The sequence below is a fragment of the Microchirus variegatus genome (assembly GCF_963457635.1).
Source record: "Microchirus variegatus genome assembly, chromosome: 9".
Classification (NCBI taxonomy): Eukaryota; Metazoa; Chordata; class Actinopteri; order Pleuronectiformes; family Soleidae; genus Microchirus; species Microchirus variegatus.
Genome location: NC_139810.1, coordinates 21,022,038 through 21,049,871, shown reverse-complemented (window position 1 = coordinate 21,049,871; position 27,834 = coordinate 21,022,038). Strand labels below are relative to the sequence as shown.

The window sequence follows — 27,834 nt, the reverse complement described above, 5'->3', positions numbered from 1 at the left end:
ATGCAGCACCGAGGCCTGATCCTCCTCCTGAGCCACGTTTCACTGTGGCTGCTCTTCGCGGCGGCGCAAAACTCTGCGGACCTGCCGCTGTGCAAAGAGGTGAGAACCATGATGTCGATCATTTACATTTTAATACACGATGAAGAAACAAGCCGTGGGTAAAAAAAAACAAAAAAAAAACAAAACAACAACAACGTCTCATAATTGTCAGTTGTTCTTGTTTGGGAGTTTATAAACTGCGTTATTATCAGCATTAAATTTAAATACATATGATCTAAAGATGTGAGACTTTCTACTTAAAAGTCAAAGCTAATTCTGCTGTACCATGTGGAGTCTGTGCTTGGATAATTAGATGCAATATTTTATAAGTGACATAAAACCTGTTTAAAACAGCTTCACTTAATCATAACTCCTTTTCAAAACAAATGTTTATTCTCCTGATGTGACTTCTTTGGAATCGTATGTTTTCACAGTTGTAGTCAAACCCTTTTTTTTTTGTTGGTCTTCCTTCACGCTCTGTAAATGAACATATGTTTACTCTGGATGTGTTTGAGTTCCACTTCTCACACTCTTGTTCGACCAGATCTTCCATATGCTCCAATCGTCTGCTCTGCGTTCACTTTGCATGGTAACAGTAACCGTCTGATAACATTCAAAGCGTTTCTGTTTCGCTGATATAGAACATACGAATGATCTCCGAGGGTCATTTAGTTTCCAGCTCATGGAGGTTTGATCCCCTTGCAGCAGCTGCGTTTTCCAGTGCAGTCTGTTTCCATGTCAGCATGTTGACCATGAGGCCTGGCGGTCATCATGTCCTGTTGCCTTGGTTTCCTCATGTTTGTGTAAAGGAGGCGATTATAGGCTCCAGCCCATCTCTAGTTTGATGCATTTTTACATTAGATCCTCCCAAACGGCCATGTTCATCTGATACCTTGCTCAGTTAATGTAGCAGCTCTAATGGAAAACACTGAGCAAGGGCCACTGCTGCTGCTGCTGCTGCTGCTGCTGCAGTGTTTTTGTTAACTATTAATCCAGCCACCCTGTGTGTGTGTGTGTGTGTGTGTGTGTGTGGGCTTGGATTAGCTCCGGGTGACCTTCCCAGCAACAGTGGGCTGGTCAGGAAAACCAAAATCTTAAAGATAACACTGTTGTTTCAGAAGGTGTCAGATCAACGAGATAAGCTTTTAGAGAGAGAGAGAGAGACGACATCAGCATAGGTGGGGAAGGGTTTGTCACACACACACACACACGAAAACACAAAGCACCAAATGCAAATCGGATGCATCACAATTTCTCCCCCATAGCCGAGTAAATAAGCCCTGAAGGTGCAGAGTTGCAGTTGCGTCCTTGATGAACAAGATTAAAACAGTTGAGACGCCGCCTCGGTAAATATTGGCTTCAACTTGTATTTGAATAAGAGGCAGGACTGGTTTTGGAGAATGAATCTCGAGGTATGAAACTTGTGTGATGACCTAATTTACCGTTTTAACTCCTATGACGTGCACGCGAGCTTCAGCAGTCACTTCATTGATTGGTTTCAAATCTAAAGATGCAATGCTTTTCTTTTGTAACACAATGACAGTATGAAGTCAGAGATAACGCAATGTTTGTGTCGTGTGCTGTGCATACATTGCTTTATGCATCAGGCTGTGTGAAACTCAACATCTGTGTCGTGTCCCCTTCAGTCCGACTATCACTTTGAGTACACGGAGTGTGACGTCCTGGGCTCACGGTGGAGAGTGGCCGTTCCCAACAAAGCCAACACGTGCACAGGTTTACCAGATCCAGTCAAAGGCACTCAGTGCAGTGAGTTTCTTACTTTCACATTTTCTCCTTTAACCTTTAACTGTGCCTGTTAGACCTCATGTCTCACTTTGTGACCCTCTTTCACAGCCTTCTCCTGTAGTGAAGGCGAGTTTCTTGATATGCAGTCGCAGGAGTGCCAGAAGTGCGCCGCAGGCACTTACTCACTGGGCACCGGCGTGGCCTTTGACGAGTGGGACAGCCTACCAACAGGGTTTATCACATATGGAGTGTCATCAAACAATGGGGAGAGCCACATCAACTGCTCTAAGTTAGTATATGATTTACTCTACCTCACCTTTTTTTATTTTAAACATTTATTTTGTCTTTATTGTGGCTAAAATGACCAGTGAATTGAATAGAATAGAATAGAATAGAACAGAATGCCTTTATTGTCATTATACAAGTTGTACAACGAGATTTACTTGACTTCACCTTGAAAGTGCATACAGCTAAAAACGAAGAACAATAACAACAACAACAACAACCAGAGTATGGGTCAAAAAGGACATTAAAAAAAAGTGACCCTAGTTAACGTGAGGTGGGTTTTCAGTTGCAGCGTACTACATTAAAAGGATAAACAGCCATCAAATTCTTATTGCACAGTATGAAATAGCAGGTCTATAGCAGGGTTTAAATATAAAAAGTGCATTTCTATGAGACGTGACCCATAGCAGGGTATAAAAAATAATAAATAAGACTATTTCAACAGTATGAAATGTTTTTTTTTTTTTTTACAGTATATGAAATATAGAAATATAAATATCACAGTGTGAGATGTGATTTTAGCAGCATATAGAATATAAATATCACAGAATGAAATGTAATTTTGCAGTATATAAAATATAAATATAAATATTTACACAGTATGAAAGTGATTTTAGCAGGGTACCATTAAAAATATAGATATTGCACAGTTTGGAATGTAATTTAAGCAGGATAAAAATCTGTATATACAATATAAGTAGTGCATATTGTATATACAGTGTGTAGTTGCATGGAAAAGTCTCCCTAAAGCAGGGGTCTCAAAACTCAAATGACCTGGGGGCCAATGCGCATCTATCGTGGTCAAGAGGTGGCCAGCCTAGAGAACAAAAAGTGGGAAAAAAAAAACAACTGTTCACAATATTGCATCATGATATCACACATATACTATATGTAATACTATTTATGATGCAAAATTAATGTATTAATATCAAAAACAGACATTTATTTTCAATTACATAAATAATAGTGTGGACAACTGTAATTAAAAATCGTACCAGGAGCCGTTTCGGCCACTGCCATTCGTGGCTCGGGCCCTAAGAAGCGTATTTATATATGGAACTGAATGTTGTATATGATGCATTTAATAATGGGATAATTATGACTAAATGTCTTCTTATTACTGTTATAATAAACATTGCTAGAAAACATATATTCTATCACCTCGCTGGCAGCTGTGCCTCAGCTACACACTGTGTTTAAAAGGCGGTGAGGTCGTGGGCCATGTTTTCATTATAACATGATATTAAGTGGGGGGCCGCCAGTTTGAGACCCCTGCCCTAAAGCCAGTGTTTGATTTGTCCATTCTGGACTACAAACATGGTGGAACAACGTGGAATATTTAGAGCTTATCCTTTGCAAACAAACACACAACAACAGTTGTTTGAGGTCAGGGTTCTGCAACCTCTCGTGTATCAGGAGAGCCATTTTTAACTCTTCTCTCTCCACCAAGATATAATGAATCTGGGGCTGCAAAAAAAGAGCCTTATTTGAATCATAAAATAAAGATAACATCACGTAAAACACAACGTTTTATGTAAAGATATAGTAACTAAAGTTTGTTGCATTTGTGAAATTTACGACAACTACAAAAAAAGATAGCTGATGACAAAGGGAAAACACACACACACAATAGGCCAATTTTGAAATAAAACACAGATCTATGTAGAGCCATTTGTGGAAAATTGATGAAATAAAAAAGTGACGCACTTTGAAATAAATAAAAACAAGTTTCAATTGTATGTAGCTCACGCTTTTCGAAAACCTGTTGGAATAATTACGTGGATCCATAATGTGCACTTCGTCACATACACATGACTTCATGGCTTCCCATATTTCAAACACAGGTCTGTTGATTTTTAGGAAGGTTTTTAAATATCATATAACATTTGACGTTGACATAGGTTGTGAGTGTGACCCATATTTTTAGTTGACAAAATATTAAAACACGTTTATCCCGCTCCTATCCCTGGCCACAGGTTGCAGACTCCTGTTTTAGGTGATAATAAATAAATGAAAAAAACAGCTACAAACATTGTATTCAATTACACACTGGACTTTTTAATATCCCACGTGATAATGTCAGTGTAACTTTATTGAAAATACTATTAGTTGTGCTAAATGTCCATGTTGGTGAGAGGAGGCAGACTGCTGTGTTTTCAGTAAAGACAATAAAGTCCTTGTGTCACTTGATTCACTCATTAAAACTATTCTTGCTGCTGATGTTTTTTTTCTAGCTCAACCTGGACGCCGAAGAGTGACTACGTATCCTCAAACACAGACGAGTGTAGTGCAGTGCTGTCCTACGCTGTGAGTCTGAAGAAACCTGGAGTCGTGACCTTCGAGTATTTCTACCCGGACAACAACGTCTACTTTGAATTCTTTGTAAGTGATTTAAAATGGCTGTCAAAATTGAGTTCATTATATGTGTTTTAAAAAAAAAATAGATGTCAGGGGGAATACTAAGCGACGCATCCCTCTATTTTCTTACTCCTGCAGATCCAGAATGACCAGTGTCAGTCTACAGAATCTGAAAGTCGGTGGATGAAGACGTCAGAGGACAAATGGAGCAAACACCAGGTTTGTAGTAACCCTGCTGGCTTCAACATCTCTATCTGTGCTTCTCTTTATCTATTCTGTTTCTCTTTTATTGAAAAAAAAAACCAAACAAACAAAAACAAATGTGTCCATGTGCAGGTTGAGCTGAAAAAGGGCAACAACGTGTTGTACTGGAGAACCACTGCGTACTCTGTACAGGGTGATGCTGTCAAACCAGTGCTGTTAAGAGACATCGGCATCTCAGGTAAATGAACGCCTTGCAGTGCAGTATTTCTAAGCATTTGTTCACGTATCAAGGTATTTGGTCATGGTTCCATCAATCCATCCATCTTCTACTGAGGCTGGTGCCAATCCCAGCTTATGTAGGCTGGGGTAAATCATGGACAGGTCATCAGTCCATCACAGGGACACATATAGAGACAAACAACCACCCACTGTCACACTTTTAACCGTGTGATACAGTCAATTTACAGTGTCCAATTTGCTTAATTCCAAAATCTGCATCTTCTTAAGACTGTGGGAGGAAACTGGAGAACACACACACACACACACACACACACACACACACAGAGGGAGAACATGCAAGACTTCATGTCCTGTTAATAATTCAAAAATAATCCATGCTCTCTCTCCAGGTGTGGCCTACACATCGGAGTGTTTCCACTGTAAACCTGGCACCCACAGTGCAAAACCAGGATCTGCCCGCTGTGCCTCCTGCCCTGCTGATACCTACTCCACTAAGGGGGCCACTGTTTGCCGTCAGTGTGAACTAGACCAATTTGCAGGTATTCATTCACGTTTGCATGTCTAATGAATTAGACGCATCGCTTAGCATTTTAAAACGTGTCTGCAGTTTTCATTAGTTTTTATTTAGTCTTTCAGTGTGCTTTTTTATTTCAGTTTAGTTTTAGTTAATTCAACAAATGATTTCATAGTTTTAGATTAGTTTTTATTTGCAGTAGTTTTAGTCTTAGTTTTTCAAGTATTAAGAGAAAGACTTGACTTGTATTCACACGTTGCCTCTCGTATGAAACATCAAACACTGGATCTTAATGTTTCGCTGTGCGTTTTCCCCTCATCTGTTTCCTCTGGGGTTGGTTTTTCAGATGAGGGGTCGGGGGTCTGCAAACCCAGACCAGCGTGCAAAATCAGCGATTACTTCTACACTCACACGCCTTGTGACTCTGAGGGAAAGGTAATCTGGACTAAATGGAGGCTGCACATTCGTGGTGTCATTTGTCTTTCAGAAGCGGTTTGGTTTTCTTTAAACACAACCTGGTTGATTCCCTTTATTCACGTCTGGCCTGTTGTGTGTCTCAGACGCAGCTCATGTACAAGTGGATTGAGCCGAAGATCTGCAACGAGACCATTGAAGGATCTGTGATGCTTCCTGCGTCGGGGGAGAAACAAACTTGTCCGCCATGTAACCCGGGTTTCTTTATCACCAACTCCTCCATGTGTGAGCCTTGCGGCGGCCGTCTCTACTCTAACGGATCAGGTGCAGTGAATCATTTCACTACTGGTGTTTCAGTTTCATGCGATTCAAAGCGACCTCGTGGTTTCATTTTGCAGTGAAATGCATGTGTACGGGTATTATCAGAGTATAAGAAACAGTAAGGAAAGAGAAGTACTCAATGATTAAATCCAGAAAAACGGCAGTAATGCAACATTAGGGACGCCAACTAACGGTCAACATCACCACCAACCAATAGTGACCCAAAACTAGAAAGAAATGACAGTAATCTGCAATTCCAAGACAAAAACAGGAGATTAAAACAGGTATAAAAACAGGCATATTCTAACTGAACATACTGGTATCCATGCGTTCACTCATTTACATCCAAACATCTATAATCGTATATCAGTCATGTTTGAGCTGTTTATTTCTTTTTATTTTGGGAGAACAATACACTACCGTTCAAAAGTTTGGGATCACCTATACACTTTTTTCATTTTTTCCATTAAAAGTCACACTTTTACTCATCAAAAGAGTTGCAAAATAAATATAAAATATGGTCAAGACATTGACAAGATTAGAAATAATGATTTCTATTCAAAATCATAATTTTGTCCTATCGTCAAAGAACCAGAAAAACTGTTTTCAGCTGTTTACAGCACATGGGGTTTCAAGGGTTTTCTAATCATCCAATAGCCTTCTAACACCATTAGCAAACACAATGTACCATTAGAACATTGGAAATGGGCCTCTATACACCTATGTACATATTCCATTAAAAATCAGACGTTACCACATTAACAATGTATAGAGTGTATTTCTGATTCATTTAATGTTATATTCATTGGAAAAAAAGTGATTTTCCTTCAAAAATAAGGACATTTCTAAGTGACCCCAAACTTTCAAACGGTAGTGTATTTGTTACACAGTTGGCGAATGATGTCTTTGAAATGATGGTATCGAACATTAAACAGTGGCATCGTCCCATCCCAAGCACACGCACATCTTCTCACAGTGTTAAGCCTGTTAATTCGAGCAGCTTTTGGCAGAATGGACAGAACTCATGCCAAAACAAAACCTTTGATGGTTTCATATCTGTGATCAGATAAAAGTCGTGTGCAGCTTGATCGCGGTGGCTCTGTTTTTGAGGTCTGTACAGCTAATAATAGAAAGACTAATGACTGTTTTGCTGGAGCCGTTTCAAAAAGTTGGACCTCACTGTGCAGACTTTCCACTAACCTTCAACCTAAAACTTAACTTACCTTGATAAACTCAAGTCCCTGTTAAATCCTGACTAAATCCTGTATGTTTACGCTGCCGTAATGACACACAGTGATTTACTCGCAGCCTGTGCAGAATGCCCTGTCGGCACAGAGCCAGTGGTTGGCCTCGAGTACAAATGGTGGAACACGATGCCGAGCAACATGAAGAGCTTCGTTATCAGACAGCACTACAGTGACTACAACCACAACACGGGTGAGAGAATATGACGCCGCAAAGCACTGACCTCAGAACGTTGATGAATAAAAATAACAAATGTATAAAACATATGACAGTACTTCCTCAGTCTGATTGTATTTATTTAAAGGTGCCATATGTAAGAATGTGGCCAAAAACAGTTACTACATTCAAATTCAAAATACCAAGGTCTTTTAGGTTTTGTTTTCTGGCGTAACTGGCAACCCGTGGTTGCTCGGCAGCTGAGACTCTACTGACTGCAATGATTGGTAGACGTCGGTAGGTGGCGCCACATGCCAAAACATGATTTCAAAACATAAACATGATTTGCAGTCTGCAAAATATATATTTTTTTAAATATATTTTGTCTGTACTGTTGTTGTTGGTGAGTTCAGTTTGTTATATGAACATTATTCCTGAGTCTCTGTGACATATTAAGAGGATTTTATGGCCAGTTGCTTTAGATTTATTACATAATGCACCTTTAACTATTAGCAGGGGCAGCTAAACGTTATACATGTTATTTCCCACTGTCCCATTCGGTTTAGAGACATGTCACATGGACTGACTGACATTGGACATCATTAAATTTTGGTTGAGGAAGGGGAAAATACTATTGATACTATTGGATCACTTGCAGAATCACAATAAATCAGAATAGCAATACAAATCTGAATCTGCAGCAAAATATCATGATACAATCTAATCATAACAGAGTCAACAGAGTTTGTATTTTTAATCCATAGTTTCCTCTTTTTCTGAACGCTCTATATGAATATTGATGCTTGGTTACTATGTTTTCTGTAACCACAGCTTGGGAGGTGGCCGGAGATTATGTTTACACAACCCCTGGGGACGAGGACACGGATCTGATCATGCTTACGCTCACTGTCCCTGGATACAGGTGCAGTCGCACACTCATTCTCTTGGAGAAATCCCACATATCATGTATTCACCGTGTTAAAAGAGGTGTGTGAAATGTCTCCGCAGGCTGCCTCAGTCACTGGCCAAAGACGGCGAGCGGGGTGAACTGTCTCGCATCACGTTTGTCTTTGAAACCGTGTGCACGGGCGACTGCACGCTCTACTTCCAAGCCGTGAGTGACGGATAATTAATTTTTTTCGCATGCTTCGTGTGACGACGCGAGCGTGAGCGTCATTTACGAGATGAACGTGTTGTTCTTTCTAGGGTCATAACCTGTGGAATAAGGACGTGGTGGAGCAGTGGAAAGGCAGCAACAGCAAACAGTCGTACTCCTACCTGATCCAGAGCAACGGCACTGTCAGCTTCAGGTGGTCGTTTCAGCGGACCGAGAGATTTCTCACGGTGAGAGACGACGGCACAGCCCAAACATGAGTTACCACATTACCACAATTTCACAAACTGGTACCAGACAGGAAATAAACATAAAAACAATTAAGTTACAATTTAGATTAGGGAACACATTCACCATTAACTAGGTGCTTACTAACATATATAAGTAGCATACTAGCCCTTTATTAGTATCATTAAGCACGTATTAGCATCTCATTCTACATAATCTTATTCTATCTCTATTACAACATGAATTAAGATTTTCCCTACATAAGGTGTTAATATGTGCTTAATATTTGCTAATAAAGGGCTAGTATGCTATTTATATGCATGTTAGTAAGCACCTAGTTAATGGTGAATATGTGTTCCCTAATCTAAAGTGTTACCAAATATTGCTTTTAACTCCAGAGGGCAGTCTGGAGCTGTGTGTGTGTCTGCTGTAAAAATCTAAATGACCTTTTTCACTACATGAGCACTGAGTAGATGCAAAACTGACTGTGGTGGAGGAAGTACCTCACATTCATTTACTTTTAATTATTTGGTAGTAAGTAGTAGGTGAAAGTATTTTCATTTTTATTGCCTGATTTCAACATAATATAATGAAGTAGTTGTACATAAATAATAATGTACAACATAATATTGAAAAACTCCCGCAGGAGAGGAAATACAGTGCTGACGTTGCAAAGCTCTACTCCGTCCACCTCACCAATGTGATCGGAGGTGTGGCCTCACGGTGCCGCCGCTGTGCTCTGAACACCGACCGGACCAACTCCGCCTGCGTTCCCTGTCCACCGGGACACTACATGGTCAACGGGACGGGACAGTGTAAGGGTTGCTCGCAAAACTCCTACATCAGGGAGCAGCAGCCGGTCGGAGAGGCAGCGTGTATTCAGTGTGGCCCAAACACCAAGAGAAATGAGGTAAGGAGAGAGGAAAAAACACAATGTACGTGACTTCTTATTTTTACCCCAAAAAGTCAAACTCCTCCCATAACTGATTGAACATTCTTTATTTAAAAAAAAACAAAAAACACTCTATTAACTGTATTTAAACTTCTATATACTGTACATCTTCTGTTTTACTATGCTTTCCCACATTGATCCACTGGCTGCAGAATATGATGGAGGTGTGCAGTGACCTCAGTGACCTCACAGTTGTTTTAAGGGCAGGGGTTTCATTGCAACACTAAGAGAATGATGCACTTGTTCAGATGTTTATTAGACCCACTCAACAACTTTCTACAAAATTACAGTATAGAAAGAATTACTGAAATGATATTGTGTGTCATAATTACACACTAAAAATGGGCCATTATTTGGTCAGTGGGCAAAAGGAGTCTATCTGTGCATGTCCATGGCTGATGTTTCGACTCCCCCTCCAGGCTTATTCGGCATGTCTCAGCGACTGTACACTGGACGTGCAGCTGAGAGGACAACCGCTGCTGCACTATGACTTCTCTCCTCTGGCAAACGTCACCGGCTTCAACAGCGGCTCCCGCTTCACCAACAGAGGCCTAAAATATTTCCAGCACTTTAATGTGACTCTGTGTGGCAAAGAGGTGAGACTTGACTTTACCTGAGCTATAATTCCTGCAAAATGTTATTTTGACATGACGTAAACCTGCCGTGTTCCTCTCACAGGGTCGTTTGCCAGCTACCTGCGTGGAAAACGTAACGGAAGGTGTGGAGACGGTCAAAGGTTACGTCTGCCAATCCACCATTGTGCCGTCTGAAATCAGGAGTCAGAGTGTGGTGTCCTCCCAGCCTTTCATCATCGGAGATTCTCTCGTCGGTATGGACTGAGAAGCAGAGAAGATGTTTCCTGATTTTTGTCATATTTATAAGGACAATTTGCAGTCTTCCAGTTTGAAAAGTGAAGCCCAGGAAGAAACTCTGTTTTCATTTCTGGTTGCAAAAACTTCCCTGGCACTGGTGGTGTTGCAGGGTCAGGATTTTTCTCTTGTTTGTGTCTTTGTTAGTGTGTGCTTATTCTGCACCTATTTTAGCAGATGTAGCAGATGTGAACTAAGAAGAAACACTATAATTCAACCACAAGCCTAGCAGGGTTTTTTTTTTTGTTAGTCTCTTGTGTGTTTTTATCTTTTCTGGCATCTGGTAGAAAGTAAGTCTGCTGGAATTTTTTTTTTTTAGAAAATGCTCATAAATCACCATCTTTGCGGGGTGGCTAGAGAATGAGTTTGTGAACCACTGGTTGACTCGTGTGCATGTCATTAATCAGATAACATTGTCATTGTGAAGGTGTGACCACTGACGCGGCGCTGAGTGGCATTTCTTCCCCACAGTGGTTGTTTCCATCCAAGTCCAGCCTGCCTGACGTCATATTCTATTACAAGTAAATAACATCCCATTGTTTTTCCTTTTCTTCTCCACACTCACATACATCATGTTTTAAGCGATGTGCAGAGCATCAAAAACAGTATCAACACATGACAAGATCTCTGTGTGCGTGATGTTTCCAGGTCCAGTAAGGTGACTCAGGCCTGTAAACAAGGCAGGTCAGCCAGCATCAGACTGAGGTGTGAGCCCACAGTGACCGCTAAAGACCACATCACACTGCCAAGGTAACTTCGACCATAACCAAGCTCGGCTTCTCCCCTGACAACACTGAGTTTGACAAACAGCCGCATTTGACACGAACACATGTTGAACTCTGTGGCGCGGATCAAAGCCTCTGCCGCGTCAGGTTTGTGTACGTATAACTCATCCCTTGTTTTCCTCCACAGTAACTGCTCAGAGGGGACGTGTGATGGTTGCGTTTTCCACTTGCTGTGGCAGAGTCAGCACGCTTGTCCACTCTGCACCAAAAACCACTACAAAGAAATTGTCAGCGCTTGTCTCCAGGGAATACAGGTAATAACAACATTCCACCTCCCCAGCGATTCCAACACTGATCAAATTGAAACTGAAATACTTAAAGGTCCAGTGTGTAATATTTTGGAGAAGCAGAATTTACTACCTATTTTTAGCAATGGGAATCGCAGGTTATCCTTATTATAGGATATGCAATACATGGTCCTGACACTGTGATAATCAATCATATAGCGATACATTTTGCGATATCTGTCTAACTGAAGAAAACAATCTGTGAAAAGTCAAAAGTGCAGGATTTCTCTGTGGATTCACAACACAGAGAACAAAGTGCATAAAGTCTAAGTATTGAACGTGGATGGGACATCTTTAACGTAGCTTTCTCCACCATTATCCCGCTGTAAACTCCCTCGTCTTCTACTACAGTTTCCCTTGTTCATTTGCGCAGCATCGCCTCGGAGAGACTGTTTACTTTAGAGATAGACCGATTATCGGCGCCGATATTCAGCATTTTGACGAATATTGGCATCTGCCTTTTTTTTAAATCCGACGGCCGATAAGAGATCAATTTATTTAATTTCAAAATTTCAGTTAACTTTATGAGAGATGCTGCTGACCCTGGGAACTTTTTGTTTTACTTTACTTTAAGATAAGTGAAAGATAAAATAACATTACAGTTATATTGACATTTTGGACAACTTTATTTACTGTAGAAAACTTTATGGAGCTGTTTATTTGTTAAAGTTTTCAAGACATGCTGCTGAGCCTGGGAGCTTCCTGCACTTTTTGTTAGAATGTTATATTGAAAACAAAGATTTCTATTGTCTAAGATAAAAAAACACGAAAAAGATTTGCACATATTTTCACATTAATATCGTCTCTAAATATCAGTTATCGGGCTCCTTGACTTCTAATAATCGGTATCGACCCTGAAAAAACCATATCGGTCTAACTCTACTACTACTTTAGAGCTCTTTAATCTTTTAATTTAAATATCGATATTTGCCCTGGCGTATTGATTATCGTATTGCACGAGAAAGGATGACAATATCACCAAATTGATATTTTGACCCACGCCTAACTATTTGTATGTTTGAATAGTGTATAATGACATTAAAATAAAAATAGTCTGACTTTTGTAGCCTCATAGAGAGTTTACATTCTTTATGTGAAGGCTCCTGTAGTTCCTTGTGAGTGAGCAGAGGAGTCCTCCTTTTGTTGTAATCTACAGTCTCACCATTAGATGTCACTAATTCTTACACACTCGACCTTTGGAAGTGCTGTAAACCCCAGTTATGTCAGACAATATTATAGGGACAACATTACATGTTATCAAATGTCAAAAACACTGGACTTCACTCACTATCTATGGGGACATTTAAAGATATAGTTCAACATTTTACAAATTGTGTTCCAGAAAACCACATACGTGTGGCAGCAGCCGTTGCAGTGTTTTGGAGGAGAATCCTTACCGGCACAAAAAGTCAATGCTTGTGTGAGTCTGGATTTCTGGCTGAAGTTTGGTGTGACGACAGGAATCATCGCCGCTCTGCTGCTCATCAGTGTCAGCTGTTATTACTGGAAGAAGACACGCAAGTGAGCTTTGCGCTGAGCTTTGCATTTCCTAGTCAATAAAAACAAACCTAGAACCTAAATTATCTGTACGAAAAGATTAAATATATTAATATAGCAGTGTTCGTCATTCTTTACCTGCAGGTTGCAGTATAAATACTCCAAGCTGATGATGACCTCTGGGGGTAAAGAATGTGAGCTGCCCACCGCAGACAGCTGTGCAATAATGGAGGGAGAGGACGCAGAGGACGACCTCATGGACCTCACCAAGAAATCCTTTTTCACCAAAATGAAATCGTTTTCACGAGAGGTGAGTTACCACTCCACACATGCACACACAGATGCACATGCACATAATAAGGCTGTTTTTCATGCTTCCGATTATGATCCATGTGTTTTCAGAGATCATCGGATGGATTTGACTCCGTTCCCCTGAAGTCATCTTCAGGCTTCCAAAGAGAAGACTCAGACTCGGATGATTGTTAAATCAGAGGATGAGCACATTTTTCTACTGAAGTGCCGAGATGGTTTGACATCACTGGAGCTCCAAATTATGTTTTTATGGAGTTCTCCTGTATAAAACAGAGATGGGCTGTGAATGCATTTTATTTATTACAAAATATACAGGCTTACTGTGCATGGATGTAAAGATTTGGCAGTTTTATTTAGTATTATTTGTTATATGGTAGGTTTCCAAACCTAATATTGAAATAAAAAAGTCTCCATATTGGGGATATTCTGTATTTTAAAAGCCTACGGCATATTTCAAAAATAATAATCTAAGATCCTGACTGTGGATTTTACACAGAACTGTTACTTGTTTCTCTTTAGTTGTTCTTTGTCTTTATTTGTAATAAGAATAACTATATATTTCAGTCTTAATTTGTGAATTTTATTTGCTTTGTCTTTTGATTTTTTTCTACTGCAGCTAAATAAAGTATAGCGTCACCCCTTGAAGTAAAAAACAAACAAACAAACCTGTTCTATACTAACAAATGTGCATCTCTGGGAATAAGGATAGTCCTGTAATGCTGCCTTCAGGTGCTCCTTTTGAACTCATTTTGCAGAGCACATATCATATCACTTCACACACACATATACACTATGTGCAATTCTTTTATGCCACGTTTATTTGTATTTTAATGTGATTTTTGTTTAAAAATTATTCTTTATCAAAATGTGTCCTTTGTGGTCTTTCATTTGGGAATTCTAACCCCATAATATATACATAAATATATGAAAACATGTGTCATTATTATTCCTTTTTTTGTTACTGGATATCCCTGACACTGAAAACTAACTTGGTGGTAGAAGCAGATAAAGTGGAAAACACTGGCAAAATGCGAGTTATTCACAAATATACATACGTATAGTATTCAAGCATTCACTGAGAGGTTTATGACTTATAAAACAGTATTTTGACTGTTTAATTGAGGAGGTCTGGACTGTTTTTTTTTGTCCCGTATCACTAATAATAATAATAAGCAGCACATCCCTCCTGTCGGCCCGGCTCCTGTTATCTCGCGAGACTTTGCGATGTGTTGCGAGCATAGATTGCAAGCAGGCAGGGTGCAATAGCGGAGGTTCCCGAGAGCGGACAGCGGAGAGAGAGAGAGAAGCGAAACTGTGCAAAAAACGTGCACGCAGCAGTCTTTAGCACGGAGGTAGCCCCGTAGCGTTCAGAACGTACTAAAGTTGTGTCAAGGCGATTTACATTTGACTTCGCACACGTTCCCTTTACTTGGGGAAAGTTAAACTCGGGCTCGGGGGACACGAGCCGCCGCCTTGAGGCGCAGAAAGTGCACTCGGTTGTCGGCAGTTGGTTCTGCAGGAATGTCGCAGAAAGAGAGACCCGTGTTCTATCGACAGGAGGTCAACAAGACGATATGGGAAGTCCCGGAACGCTACCAGAACCTGTCCCCGGTGGGATCTGGCGCCTACGGATCCGTGTGGTAAATTACTTTTTCCTCTTAAGTTTGTGCGTGGGCTGTAGCCTGGCGTCCAACTTCACTCCCATTCATTAATACGAGGCCTGTGCTGCAGATGCTAAAGTGAGCTTAGCTCGCCCCGATTGTTTGGCTAGTAAGGTGGAGCCTCGACGGCTCTCGGCCGAGAGAAAAGTTGTTTTCTGTCGCTTATTATCGTCCCGTAAAACAGAGTCACTAACCCTCTTCAAACTCACAGCCGTTCACGTCAACAAACTTTTTTTGTACTTGCAACAATAATCGAGTGTTCGAAATGTAAGCGCGGTTATCTGATGAGTGGGCATTTTACAGTCACAATACTGACTCACCAGCCTGTATTTCGACTCTCTTACTCACCATAGCTGCACGTAGAGGCTACAACAATAGCATCTAATCTATATTTGCATTCTAATCTATACAAATATGTTTTTAAACCAAATAATCCGAATGTCCTTACATGCAGGCAATATTATTACTTTGCAGTATTCAGCTGACCATTGAATTGCCTTTTTAATATACTCCTATTATGCATAATTCTTTGGTCCCACTTCTTGTTGGGTCTATTTGAAATACCTACATTTATATATAACAAACGTCCTTTATGTACTTTCATTGGGACATATAAACTAATTTACAAAAACAATTACCACCAATAAAAACCAGCCATCAACAGGTGGTTTAACCTGTCATCATGCTGTGATGAGGATAATGGATGTAGTTGAGTCTGGGGAACAAATATTAAAATTGTGTGTATTTTTGACTCATTACCACACAGTAGTAGTCTGATAATATAAGTCTTTCTCGAATGCAGGGAATATGCACTAAATATAATAAAGAGTATTAAATAGTAATTTTGATTAGTTGAATATATTGATCGACAAAAACGATTGCAGATTTCAAAGCTCCAGGTGTGATGTTGTTTAGTCTTGGCACAAACATTTAATATAAATAAAATAGTTTAAGGTGAAGTAGCAGCCAATAATACTGTTATTAATAGTGTCATGGACACTTTGACACACGAGAGGAACTGTGGATTGACTCAGCAACTTAGTGATTAGTGGATCAACTTCACTTCCTGAGACACAGCTGCCCATTTCTTATGAGTAGACAAATGCTCACTATTTATTTACATTCATTTTAAAGATGTGCGCCTGTCATTGAATATTGTATTGATTTATACAGTAATTTATGATACTGAGTAGTCATTTTGACTTTTTCGACTAAAATGTTAAACCTATTGGTAATAAAATTAAGCAGTAGTCTAATTGTTTATGACAGGACTGTAAGTACTGATAAGTGTTACTGGAGAGAAGTTGCACGCCACTGACTTTTGCTTCATGGACCCTTGTCGTCACTGTGTTGCTTAAATGGGTTGTGGTTGATTTAGTGGGCAGATGTTTGTTTTGCAAAATGAAGCAGACAGCTGTGCTGTTGCTCTGTTGCTGGGCAATAGGATAATCTGTTGCTGGACAGATTAATGGCTGCTCACCAGTGTGATTGTTTTTTTTTTTTAATAGCTCACTGACTTATATATTGACATGATGAACCCAGTCCTACTTAATCTCTGTTCAGTTGCTTCATACTGGAGCGGCCTTCTTAGACCATGCCATGGCTTGATCATAGTGTAACATTAACAATAATAACAATTATTTTATTTCAGAATCAGAAATAGACTACCTTAGTCGTCAATTGATTGCATTTTATTTTAAAAGTGTTATAATTTGTCTCTTTTTCCACACTGATGTCCGCAAAGATCAGTGTGATTGATGGTGACTATTATTTAGAGCTGAAACGATGAATCAATTATTAATCGATTACTAAATTAATCGGCAACTATTTTGATAATCGGTTTGAATCTTTTTTCATGATTAAAACAAGATTTCTGATTGTTTCAGCTTCTTAAAGTGAATATTTTCTTGGTTTCTTTGCTCCACATAACAAAGAAATCATTAAAAGTGAATCATTTTGGTTTGTGAACAGAACAAGACTTTCGAGAACGTATAATTTCCAGCTTTGACAAACACTCATTTATTTATACCCACGATTATTTTCTCGATTATTCGACAAACGTTTAAAAAAACCCAACATTTTATGACCAAATGATTCATCGTTTAATCGAGAAAATAATCGACAGATTAATTGATTTAAAATAATCGTTAGTTGCAGCTCTATTATTAATATTATCACTGACATGTGTACAGGAGGAGCCAGGGACTGAACTGTTAACAGTTAACATGATTAATGGATGACCTGCTCATCTATTGACATGCAATAATATTCATATCAAATTATCAAAATCAAAGTAGTGATTTTTTTTATTTGTGCAGCTTCATCTATATTGGCTTTGTGGGAATACTTATCTCTTGAAGATCATTTTTAAAATAACCATTTTAGCATTGATGTTGCCCAGTTGGAGACAATAAGCCTTCATTGCAGGGCTGAGAGATGACATTATCTGCTGATGCCGTTCTTTTTCCTCAGCTTTCAGCAGCTTTTACTGCACCTAATTTGGTTTTGAAAGCACACTCAGCCCATCTTGAGCCATGTGAAAGTGTTTTTCCTCATCTGCCTAAAATGACCAGCTTTGCTTTTCTAAAGTTCATTTCTACTGTGATGTTCTCAGTGCTGACTTTGAGCTCTATAAAGTAGCACATGGTGACACAAATGTGTGTGAAATATTACGTATGAGTTTAAAATGTTAATCTAAGATCTTTGTCCACTTTCTTGACAGTTCTGCGTATGATATGAAGAGTGTTTTAAAGGTGGCTGTGAAGAAGCTCTCTCGGCCATTTCAGTCCATCATCCACGCCAAGAGAACGTACAGAGAGTTGCGACTGCTCAAGCACATGAAGCATGAAAATGTGAGTCAATGTTTTTCTCAACCTTTTTAATTTTTCACTGGCATAAAAGTTTGTGTTTGGTTATGTATTATCTCTTTATCTATGATCTGAGGATTAGGTTCTACCCAATGTTCTTCACCTGATGGTTGTTGTCATGTTTTTTTTGCAGGTGATTGGACTTCTAGATGTCTTTTCCCCAGCTACTTCTCTAAAGGAATTCACTGATGTGTAAGTTTATCTAAAATAGCAACTTTAATGCCAATTTTCCCTTTCCATGCACTTTGGCTGGGGGCAGAGTTTCACCTCAGCAACAATTGTTCTTGATTCAAGTGCAGCTTTAGTTTCTCACAATCCTAGCTGTGTCTGGGAAACATCTGGAGGCAGTCCAGCAGGCCAAAACACACTGGAGCACTTTTCAGACCGTCGACTCTGTTAGTTATTTGCTCTTGCTGCTATGAAAGTTATTTTCCTATGTTTCTGTTTCTCTGTGACACATCGTAGCTGCTTTGCTGCTGGCAAACAGGTAGTTCTAAATTGTTGATGTTGAAAGTTGTCAGAAATGGGAAGTGAACAGCTAAACGGTGACTAATTCCTCAGGCGTGCATGCTTCCTCCCCCTGTTATATGTAGAATGGATTTTTCCTCTTCTAAAAAAAAAAGAGTAAAATCTAGTTGTAATTGATTTCCGTTGACACCCGACATAAGAATGTGTGTCTGCTAAAAACTTGGAGCAAGATTTGATTTCCTGCATTTTTGATTTTATATTTTCTAGTTTCCTCTATATGAAACAAACCCTCCACAATTGAATCATTTAACAATTGTGGAGCAGTTGGTAGTGCTCCACCCACAGATCTATTTAATACGTCATATCTCAAGCCCTGACCAACAACGTTTGGCAGCTTGTTTATCATACCTAACTTGCATGTCATTAGTGTGGGAGGAAAGAAACCATCTAAATCCTGAGAAAATATGTGGACTTTGTTGATCAGAACTCAGGAACCAGATTTGAGGCCCAGATAAGTGTTCTCTGAATTAAAGTAGGGTTAGAAGATTTGATTTCTTTCCTACAGAATGATATTCAGAGATGGTTTATGCAGGAGTAATGGTAATATTTGCCGTTTGTGGCATTAACACAGACTTAAATTTACGTATAGAACATGCATTTCTGTCGGTAATGGCTTTTTAGCTGGAGCTGATTGAAAAAGGTTCCCCCCTCTCTACTTAGTCATGTCTCTGAAAAGCCTCTATTTTGTGCAGTGCATCTACACAGCCTTTATATATCTGCCATAAAAAAATTACTGCAAGCCTAGATTTGTTACGGAAGAAGTGGAATAAATAAATCTGGCTCTGCTGTATCTATTTTTAATTAAGTCTATGTTGTGTATTGAAGTATTAGCACAGCACAACATTGAGTCTGTAACTAGCATTAGTAAAACAATAACACATCCCTTACTGGAAATATGTGTTGGAGCCTTTCCCACACACTTAACACAGCAGTGACTCGGTCTTGAAATTCAGAGTTGTCCTCACCCACCTCCCTGATTAGCATAATGTTATGGTGGACTGAAATCAATACAAGATTGCACATATAAATGGAAAAAATTACAATGACCACATACACTGGAAATAATCTTTATTGCCTTGGTAATGTTTTATAGTGCTTTAACCTTTTGCATACAGAAGTTTGCCTCTTGTTGACAAGAACCCATATAGTATTACTGCATGAATGTGGAAGCAATCAGTGGATTACAATATTACAGTACAGATAGTGGAAGTAGAAACTTAAACTGCATATAAATGTTTGTCACAATATAATGCGTCACGCTTTCTCTGCTTAACCACTGCAACATTTGAAATGTTCTGCGTACGACGTAATATCCAGGAAAAATCTCGGGTATGCAGGTGCTTTAAGTGTGGTTCCCCTTGGCTCTAAAAATACAAACTGAGTCACAACGCTGCAGTGAGGCTCCTCGCAGCTCCAGTCATGCTCCTGTTTCTATAGGAGAGAGGAAAACAGAGGTCACTATTTATATCCCCCCCTTTTTTTTTTCCAAGGCGGGTGAACTTTGGAAAGTGTCTGTGAGAGCTGACAAGAACAAGTTCATGCATAACCAGGTGCTATTTTAAAACCTTGGTCTCTCTGTGCCGTGTGAGAATAGAGGAGTATTTATGACATGGATATTTGGTGAGCAGCAGACCAGAGAAGCTGCACATGGCTAATGTGTTGGCTGCAGAACTGCCACAGTAGCATCCTGCTCCTGCTCACTTCCATAAGTTTGAATATTTTTAACTGCTCTGGGATGTAGGTCCATTAATGCTGTTTATCTGCGTGTGTTGTGAAATGACGCCCTTTTGTTGAAGGTCTCTGGAGAGAAATGAGGGTGAAAAGAAAATTGCAGCTAAACTGGATTTAATCTCATATAGCCATATGGAGAATGAGCTTTTTCCTGCTCTGGAAAAAGCTCATTTTCCTTTTCTATATGAGCTTAAATGTGCTGCAAGTGCAAATATACGGGTTTGAATCAATCTGGCTTTTTTTTAATTTGCTGTCTGATATTTGTGTCTTTGACCATCTTTTCTCATTGGCAGGTATCTTGTGACTCACCTAATGGGGGCAGATCTCAACAACATAGTAAAATGTCAGAAGCTCACAGATGACCACGTGCAGTTCCTCATATACCAAATCCTCCGAGGGTTAAAGGTAAATTGCGTTTTATTATTTTTTAATTTTTTTTAGAGTTTGAGTAGAAGAATTTATCTGTGGAATATCAGGATAATATGATTATAATGTTAATTATCTTAATTTCAGCTTCCTCTTTTTCCTTGTTTAAAAAAATAAATAATAATAAAAATTAAAATCTAGTTTCATTCTTTCAAGTTGTCCTGCTAATTAGGAATTTACACAATGATTGCACTGTGGTGTCTGATATTTCTGTACTGGTTAATCTATACATCTGTGTTATTTACATGAAGTGATGATGTGATTTGATGCATGTTCTCCTCTTACCCCTCTAGTATATCCACTCGGCAGACATCATTCATAGGGTAAGAGCAATTTTTTTTGATCACATTTCACTAGCACTAGCGTTAAAGGATACATTTCTGATTTATGTGTCCCATATTGTGCTAATAAACTAAACTTAAGTTGCACAAATTTCCTTTCTTCAGGATTTGAAACCAAGTAACCTGGCAGTGAATGAAGATTGCGAGCTGAAGGTCAGTGAACTGCTGCTCTAATTTTAAGAAAGACGGAAAAGAAAAACACTTAATTCTGAATCTTCATACAAATGTGAATATTTTATAAAAGTCTATCTGTTCTTGCTGTTGACGCCGCTTTAGATTTTGGACTTTGGTTTGGCGCGGCACACTGATGATGAGATGACCGGTTACGTGGCGACCCGTTGGTATCGAGCACCAGAGATCATGTTAAATTGGATGCATTATAACATGACAGGTACAGCATTACTGATACTGGAGCATTACTGTGTACCGTACCTATATAATATTTTACAGTTTTAAAACTTATACTTTAAAAACTTATAATAATACATGCCAACAGATATTCATTTGACAAGTTAATTTGCTAAGTTTAATCTTTTTTTGAATAAAACGACGAAAAAGAAAACTTGACTACTCCCCTGTGGTCACACTGAATGGTGAGTTTTCGGAAACATTTTTGGCATTTCTGTGCCGATTTTATATAAATATCCAATTGCTATTATTTGAAGTGTAGTGACAAACAAACATTATTCCAAAGTCGTTAGCTGTAGGCAGGTTCCTATGGGCTGTTTCAATTCCTCAATCACCAAGGCAAGGTAGAGTCGTCTAAGGGGTTTGCACATTTATTTCCACTTGCCGTACATCCAGGTTACATTTCCATCCACATGTATCCAAGCCTATCTTGGATCAACATCACACAGAACTGTTCCATTGATGTTCCAGGTTGTGTATGACAATTTATAGATTTAACAGTGACGTACACGTCCACCAAGCAAATTGCTAGATATTTTCCAGTACATGTCTACTTATCCCTCTATCTATCATAGCTGTCAAAGTTATCAAGGATCCACGGTACCCTTTAATCTAGAGGTTTTACATCAAAGGTCCACAAAGCCACGCTCCTTACCTTGTAAGAACATTTACTCAAAGGCTTAAGGCCAACAGTTAACGACTTTTAAGTGTTCACAAATTACACTGTAACTAGTAATCCTGCATTAATCATTTAAACTAACCCTAAACTAAAGTAACTCAATACTGGCTCCTACAAGAGGAAATGGTTATTTTTTTACATAATTATATTAAATGAATAAATATGTTTAAAATGATTACTGTGATATTTGTTAATATTCAGTCCTAAGTTCAGCTGCTTTCTCATGTAAAATAGACAAACGAAGAATCTCCTTTGATTTGCGCTCTTGTGTAAGTAAATCCTAACATTTGTGTTGTGCTTTTCTGTGTTTCAGTGGATATTTGGTCAGTGGGCTGTATAATGGCAGAACTCCTCACTGGCAGAACTCTGTTTCCTGGCACTGACCGTATCCTTCTCATCTACAGTTTACATTTACCATTACTGATTTATGTTTTTGTTAAACCAGCACAGTAGTAGAAGCTGATTTGCAATTCTTTTTTGTGTCCACTGATGAAAACCTGCTTTTCTTTTCCAACATGATGCTGCCTGAGGTTCCATTCTATTAAAAGTACACACAGTACCTGTTGGCACACTTCCCTCTGGCTTGACACATACTCTCCACTGCAATGTGTTTCTACTGGCGTGCTTCAACTCCTCCTACATTGTCAGTGTGCGTTGTTGGCTCGGGTCCACGTTCTGTCTACGTTACTGCCAGTCTGGGGCCTAACAATCTGCAGTGTCTCTGCTTACAGTTGTCTTTATCTCTTTCTCTTTCTCTTTCTCTTTCTCTCTCTGCCAGTATTGTTTCAGACTAACGGCTGCGCTTGTACGTTCTGTAGGTCCTATTGGACTGTCCACTCCCTCTTCTCTTTCCTAGTGACCTGCTTTCACAGGTGCAAAATGACTAACATGAAAACATTGTTTTAAAGTGGTACAAGATTCACAAGGTCAGATTATTTCCCTCCGTCTAGCATCTGGTCTTCCTTTACCGTGTGCTTGTAGACATTGATCAGTTGAAGCTAATCATGCAGGTCGTCGGAACCCCAGGGCCCGAGCTCTTGATGAAAATATCTTCAGACTCTGTGAGTTTTACAAAATGATGCAAGGTTTTTTTTTTCTCCCGCCAGATTTCAACCTGCCACTCTCCTCTACAACTACGTCATTTACTGTAGATGCTTCCTGATTGACCGCATGTTTTCCAATCCTTCAGCTTTGTGGATTTGAGACTTGCTTTCTGCCTCTTAATCTGAGTGAACAATATATCACCTGCTGTAAGATTATTGTGACGTAGGTGATTGAGCTCCTACTTCCACTGACTGCCTGCAATTTCGAATCAGCGTGTGGTTTCTTTCTTTCTCTCTTTCCTCCAAATCTGTTAATCCTTCTAACCTTTTTTTTGTCCCGATTTGCTTCAAAGCTGTTTGCTTGTCAACATAACATTGTCGTGCATTAAGAGTTCAGGCCCACATTGTTGTGTTGAGAGGCAGCTTCTAACCAGCTCTGCTCTGTCGCTATACTCCCCTTGACACAAGCTTCATAGATATAAACCAGCTTCAGCAGATAATGCGTCTGACAGGAACACCCCCAGCATCTCTAATAAGCAGGATGCCCAGCCACGAGGTGAGCAGGATCTACTGTTGCCCTTGTCAGACCAGGCAGCAGATTTGAGCTGAAGAACAGTCAGACCCACTGTATCACAGTCTCCCTGTTTTTTTTTTTTTTTTAAGAGCTACAAACCCATTTTCTCAGTGTCCTAGGTGTTATTCACTACTACTTCTGTCAAGCGGGGTATAAGATTTTCAGTTTTCCAGTGTCACTGTTGTATTTGTGTGGTACCTGACATGCTTGTTGCATGTGATTGTAAAGATTGCTACCACCAGCTCTAAACCTATGAGGTGAATGCATTTCTTTGCTTGTCATTTCACTGGGGTTGTTTAAAAAAAAGAAACCATTCACGCTACAGAATGTGCAATGGCCAGATTTATTGCTTCTGTTCATGTTGTTGCACAATTCTTAAAAACTCTCAGCCTGGTTTTGGATCATTCACATATTGTTCCACATAATTGAATAATTATAAGTTTCTTTAGATGATGAGGACAACAGTGTTTTACTGTTGGGAGTACTTGGGCCTTATTTTATCACAAAATTAAGAACACTATTTAAAATGTATATTGATAACCTTTGCAGCTTAAATACAGGTTTAAACCAGGCATCTTAAGAAGAAAGCAAACTATTGTCCCACTTGCAGCTTTGGTTTCCTAAGACACATTGTTGCTAAGCAACACATCAATTCTATTGATTACTTTTTTTTTTTTTTTACTATGCACTGCAGCAGTGTATGAGTTTTTGGCTTCCTGAATCTCACCACTCAGAAATACTATCATGTATAGAGACAAAATGTGTACATAACACATTACAGCCACATTGATTACAGGACATAGCGCAGTTGGAGCTTAAGGCAGAGATTGGAACTGAGCAGTGATGAGTTCTTGCAACATTGAATACAATCACCGTCGTGAAGAAACGTCCGCATAATGAAATGCGCAGTGCTGAATGTGGGAAGCATGTAGCTGCTGGTTGAAGCTGACATTTGATTTACTTCTTTCCCCCCAGGCCAGGAACTACATCAGCTCCTTGCCACACATGCCCAAGAGGCACTTTGCTGATGTCTTCATCGGTGCCAACCCACAAGGTAATAAGAGGGGGAGAAACAATAAGCTTGGATCATTATTGGTCACAGTCTATTGTGGTGCAATGCCTGCTAACTGCAATCGTGTATTTATTCAGACATTCTCTTCATCCTTAAATGTTTAAAAACCACAATTTACTGGTCTCTTTAACTTTGACTCAAGAGCAACAGTCTATTAATGATGTGATGTCTATGTGGTTAATTATTGATACTGACTGATTTGCAATGTTACTATCAAGATAACCTTTTTTAGCCATATTGTCCAGCTGTGTATTAACCACTATAAATATTAACTATACACTAGGGATCACTTGGATGTGAAGGAACCACACTGTTTTAAGATTCTGTTCGTTTCTTTTTTTTTTTTAGCTGTGGATCTTTTAGAGAAAATGTTGGTTCTGGACACGGACAAGCGAATAACGGCAGCCGAGGCTTTGGCTCACCCCTACTTCGCTCAGTACCACGATCCTGACGACGAGCCTGAGGCCGAGCCTTACGACCAGAGCTTTGAGAGTCGCGAGCTGGAGATCGAAGAATGGAAAAGTATGGACACATACGCTTAAAAAAAATCTTAAACGTGTAAAAGAAAATGATACACATGTTAAATTCATATATTTTCTCCCATTTTGTAGGATTAACCTATGAGGAGTTGTGTAGTTTCGATCCACCCGTCTACGACGAGGATGACATGGAGTGACGAGATGAGCTACCAGCAACAGCAGCATCCAACACATTTGTAACAAACTCAAACGTGCATTAGTGTTAAAGTCTCAGACATTTGCGTATTAGTTGTATTCATCTTTATCAATCAGGAAAACATTTTCCACATTTTGCCCTTATGAAAGAAATACCAGCACAGGAAGCAAGAGCTTGACGTTTCACGAACCACTAATGTGCCGATGCTGGGGAAATGTCACTTGTTGCCAATAGTGAGAAATTTATATATTGTGAAATTGAGACATTGATGACTCATCACTGTGACTCTGAGATGCTGAAATGCCTGGACCTATAGCTGTGCTATTTTCTGTTTTAAATTTTCTATTTAGTAAGTTATGAATAAGCTTTTTTCTATCTATCTATCCACCAATCAATCAAAAAATATGCTACTATGCTGGTCTGCCACTCACCCTGCCATGTATTTAAAGAGATAAAATTGAAGGGTTTCCTCTCTGATGTTAGATTTGACAGTTTTTAAGTTTTTAGAATGAGCTTGTTCTGTGTAATCATTGACCTTTAGTAGTCACCAACTGAGTTTCACACATTTTAATGTTCATAATTTAAATGCCCTCAGAGACATTTTGGCAACAACGATCTGAGCCTCCGCTGTCAAGGAATAGTACTTTTCAATGTGGCACCAAATAGGAAAAATAAATATTTATGGGTACATGCTCTGGTCAAAAATATGTAAATATCTGTCATAATTTTTTAATTTCTGACTTCTTGTGGTTCTGCTCTGAAGCAATCACTTTTAGCATGTACAGTGCATCAGTCAAATACTTTGTGTGTGCGTCTGCGAGATTGTGTTGTTGGTTTACAGGAGTTTTAAAGTGTCATGCTGAAACATTACATAGAAATACTGCTTAAGTGTGTAAAAGAGGGATTATACATGTATTTATACTTTGTGGAGGTGGTATTTATAAACAATCAAAGGTTCCCTAAATCTATTTTCAGTCCTGCAGATTTAACTACCATCTTCAGTCATTTGTTAAACAAAATAAAGACTTATTTTTAAGAGACTTGTGTTGTGTTTGTGGACTCTATTACAAGATGAATTACCCACATTTCATGAGACGCCCTAGTAATGCAAATGACTTGAAAATTAATTTTCCATCCATCCCATATTCTACCGTTTTATCCTCCACATGAGGGTGGTGGGGGAGCTGTGCCGATCTCAGCTGACATGGGGCGATGAGCGGGGTACACCCTGCACAGCTTGCCAGTTCATCACAGGTCCACATATAGAGACAAACAACCACTCTCGTACTCACACCTACAGCCAGTTTAGAACGTCCAGATTTTGTCTAATCCTGCAAACTAATTTTATTATTTTAAAATACTGCTACCTTTTGGATGTGTCTTTTGTTTTTATGACCTAAGTGCTGCGTCTCCTTTGCTTAAGTGTAATCAAGCAAAATTGATAAAAGAGAAGTTGGAGATGAACTGTTGCTGAAATGACTGAAAGTGCAGATTTAGCATTTGGTGTGACCATCCTTTGACTTTTAATCAGTATTAAAATATTTTCTCTACATCAATGAGCTCCAACAGTAAAATGCAATTTACCCATGACTAATGCATAATACATACAACTTTTACACTTTTTTGACATGTCATGGTATGATTTTACTTGATAAAGTGAGTGCATTACATTTAACAGTATTTAAGATAGTTCATTTATTATTGTTGTTGTTGCCACTTCCACCATTGGATTCCAACAAGAGCTGCAACTAACGATTGCTTTCGTAACCGATTAATCTGCCGATTATTTTCACCATTAATTGTTTGGTCCATAAAATGTCAGAAAATGTTAAAAAATGTTAATCAGTGATTGTCAAACCTGGAAATGACGATGTTCTCAAATGTCTTGTTTTGTCCACAAACCAAAATGATTCAGTTTTAACGATTCCTTAGATATATGGAGCAAAGAAACTAAGAAAATATTCTCTTTTAAGTGAATGTTTAATGTTTAATATTGGATTGTTTCATATAGTTATTGGATCACCTTGTGAACAGTGTTGATGGTCTGACCCAGAGAAAGTAAACCTAATGCTGTAATTGCAGAAGCTTGCAAGAAAAGTCAATACAAGTTGAAAAAAAAGAAAAAAGTTGACAGGAAGGAAATTTTGCACATGCACCTCTTAAGACAGGTGTGCAAAGGGAAACAATCAGCAGGTTGCAAGGCACCTGATTCGGATTACTGATTCCATTTATTACTGCGACGTCTTGGCACTAGACTTTCATC

General features: G+C 39.1%; 2 protein-coding genes across 3 annotated transcripts; both read left to right on the top strand.

Moving 5' to 3' along the window:
* Positions 1 to 13,740, top strand: elapor1 (endosome-lysosome associated apoptosis and autophagy regulator 1; the record flags this gene model as incomplete). The annotated part of the gene is made up of 22 exons (XM_083895488.1): positions 1 to 99; positions 1,686 to 1,806; positions 1,894 to 2,074; positions 4,305 to 4,452; positions 4,567 to 4,647; positions 4,765 to 4,870; positions 5,262 to 5,411; positions 5,733 to 5,821; positions 5,947 to 6,124; positions 7,430 to 7,558; positions 8,354 to 8,444; positions 8,531 to 8,636; positions 8,729 to 8,866; positions 9,511 to 9,774; positions 10,236 to 10,412; positions 10,495 to 10,645; positions 11,113 to 11,206; positions 11,334 to 11,435; positions 11,598 to 11,724; positions 13,100 to 13,278; positions 13,399 to 13,564; positions 13,657 to 13,740. The coding sequence occupies 22 exons, from the start codon at positions 1 to 3 to the stop codon at positions 13,738 to 13,740; spliced, it is 2,961 nt and encodes a 986-aa protein (XP_083751614.1).
* A 1,096-nt stretch (positions 13,741 to 14,836) lies between these two features.
* mapk14a (mitogen-activated protein kinase 14a) lies at positions 14,837 to 26,611 on the top strand. Of its 2 annotated transcripts, none has more exons than XM_083894673.1 (12): positions 14,837 to 15,206; positions 17,950 to 18,079; positions 18,228 to 18,286; positions 20,647 to 20,758; positions 21,073 to 21,102; positions 21,226 to 21,273; positions 21,397 to 21,511; positions 22,521 to 22,592; positions 23,727 to 23,806; positions 24,800 to 24,878; positions 25,245 to 25,418; positions 25,508 to 26,611. In XM_083894673.1, the coding sequence occupies exons 1-12, from the start codon at positions 15,088 to 15,090 to the stop codon at positions 25,570 to 25,572; spliced, it is 1,083 nt and encodes a 360-aa protein (XP_083750799.1). In that variant the 5' UTR covers positions 14,837 to 15,087; the 3' UTR covers positions 25,573 to 26,611. The 2 variants fall into 2 exon arrangements, with proteins under 2 accessions (XP_083750799.1, XP_083750800.1); XM_083894674.1 differs by lacking the exon at positions 23,727 to 23,806 and adding an exon at positions 23,189 to 23,268.
* The last annotated feature ends 1,223 nt before the right edge of the window (positions 26,612 to 27,834 follow it).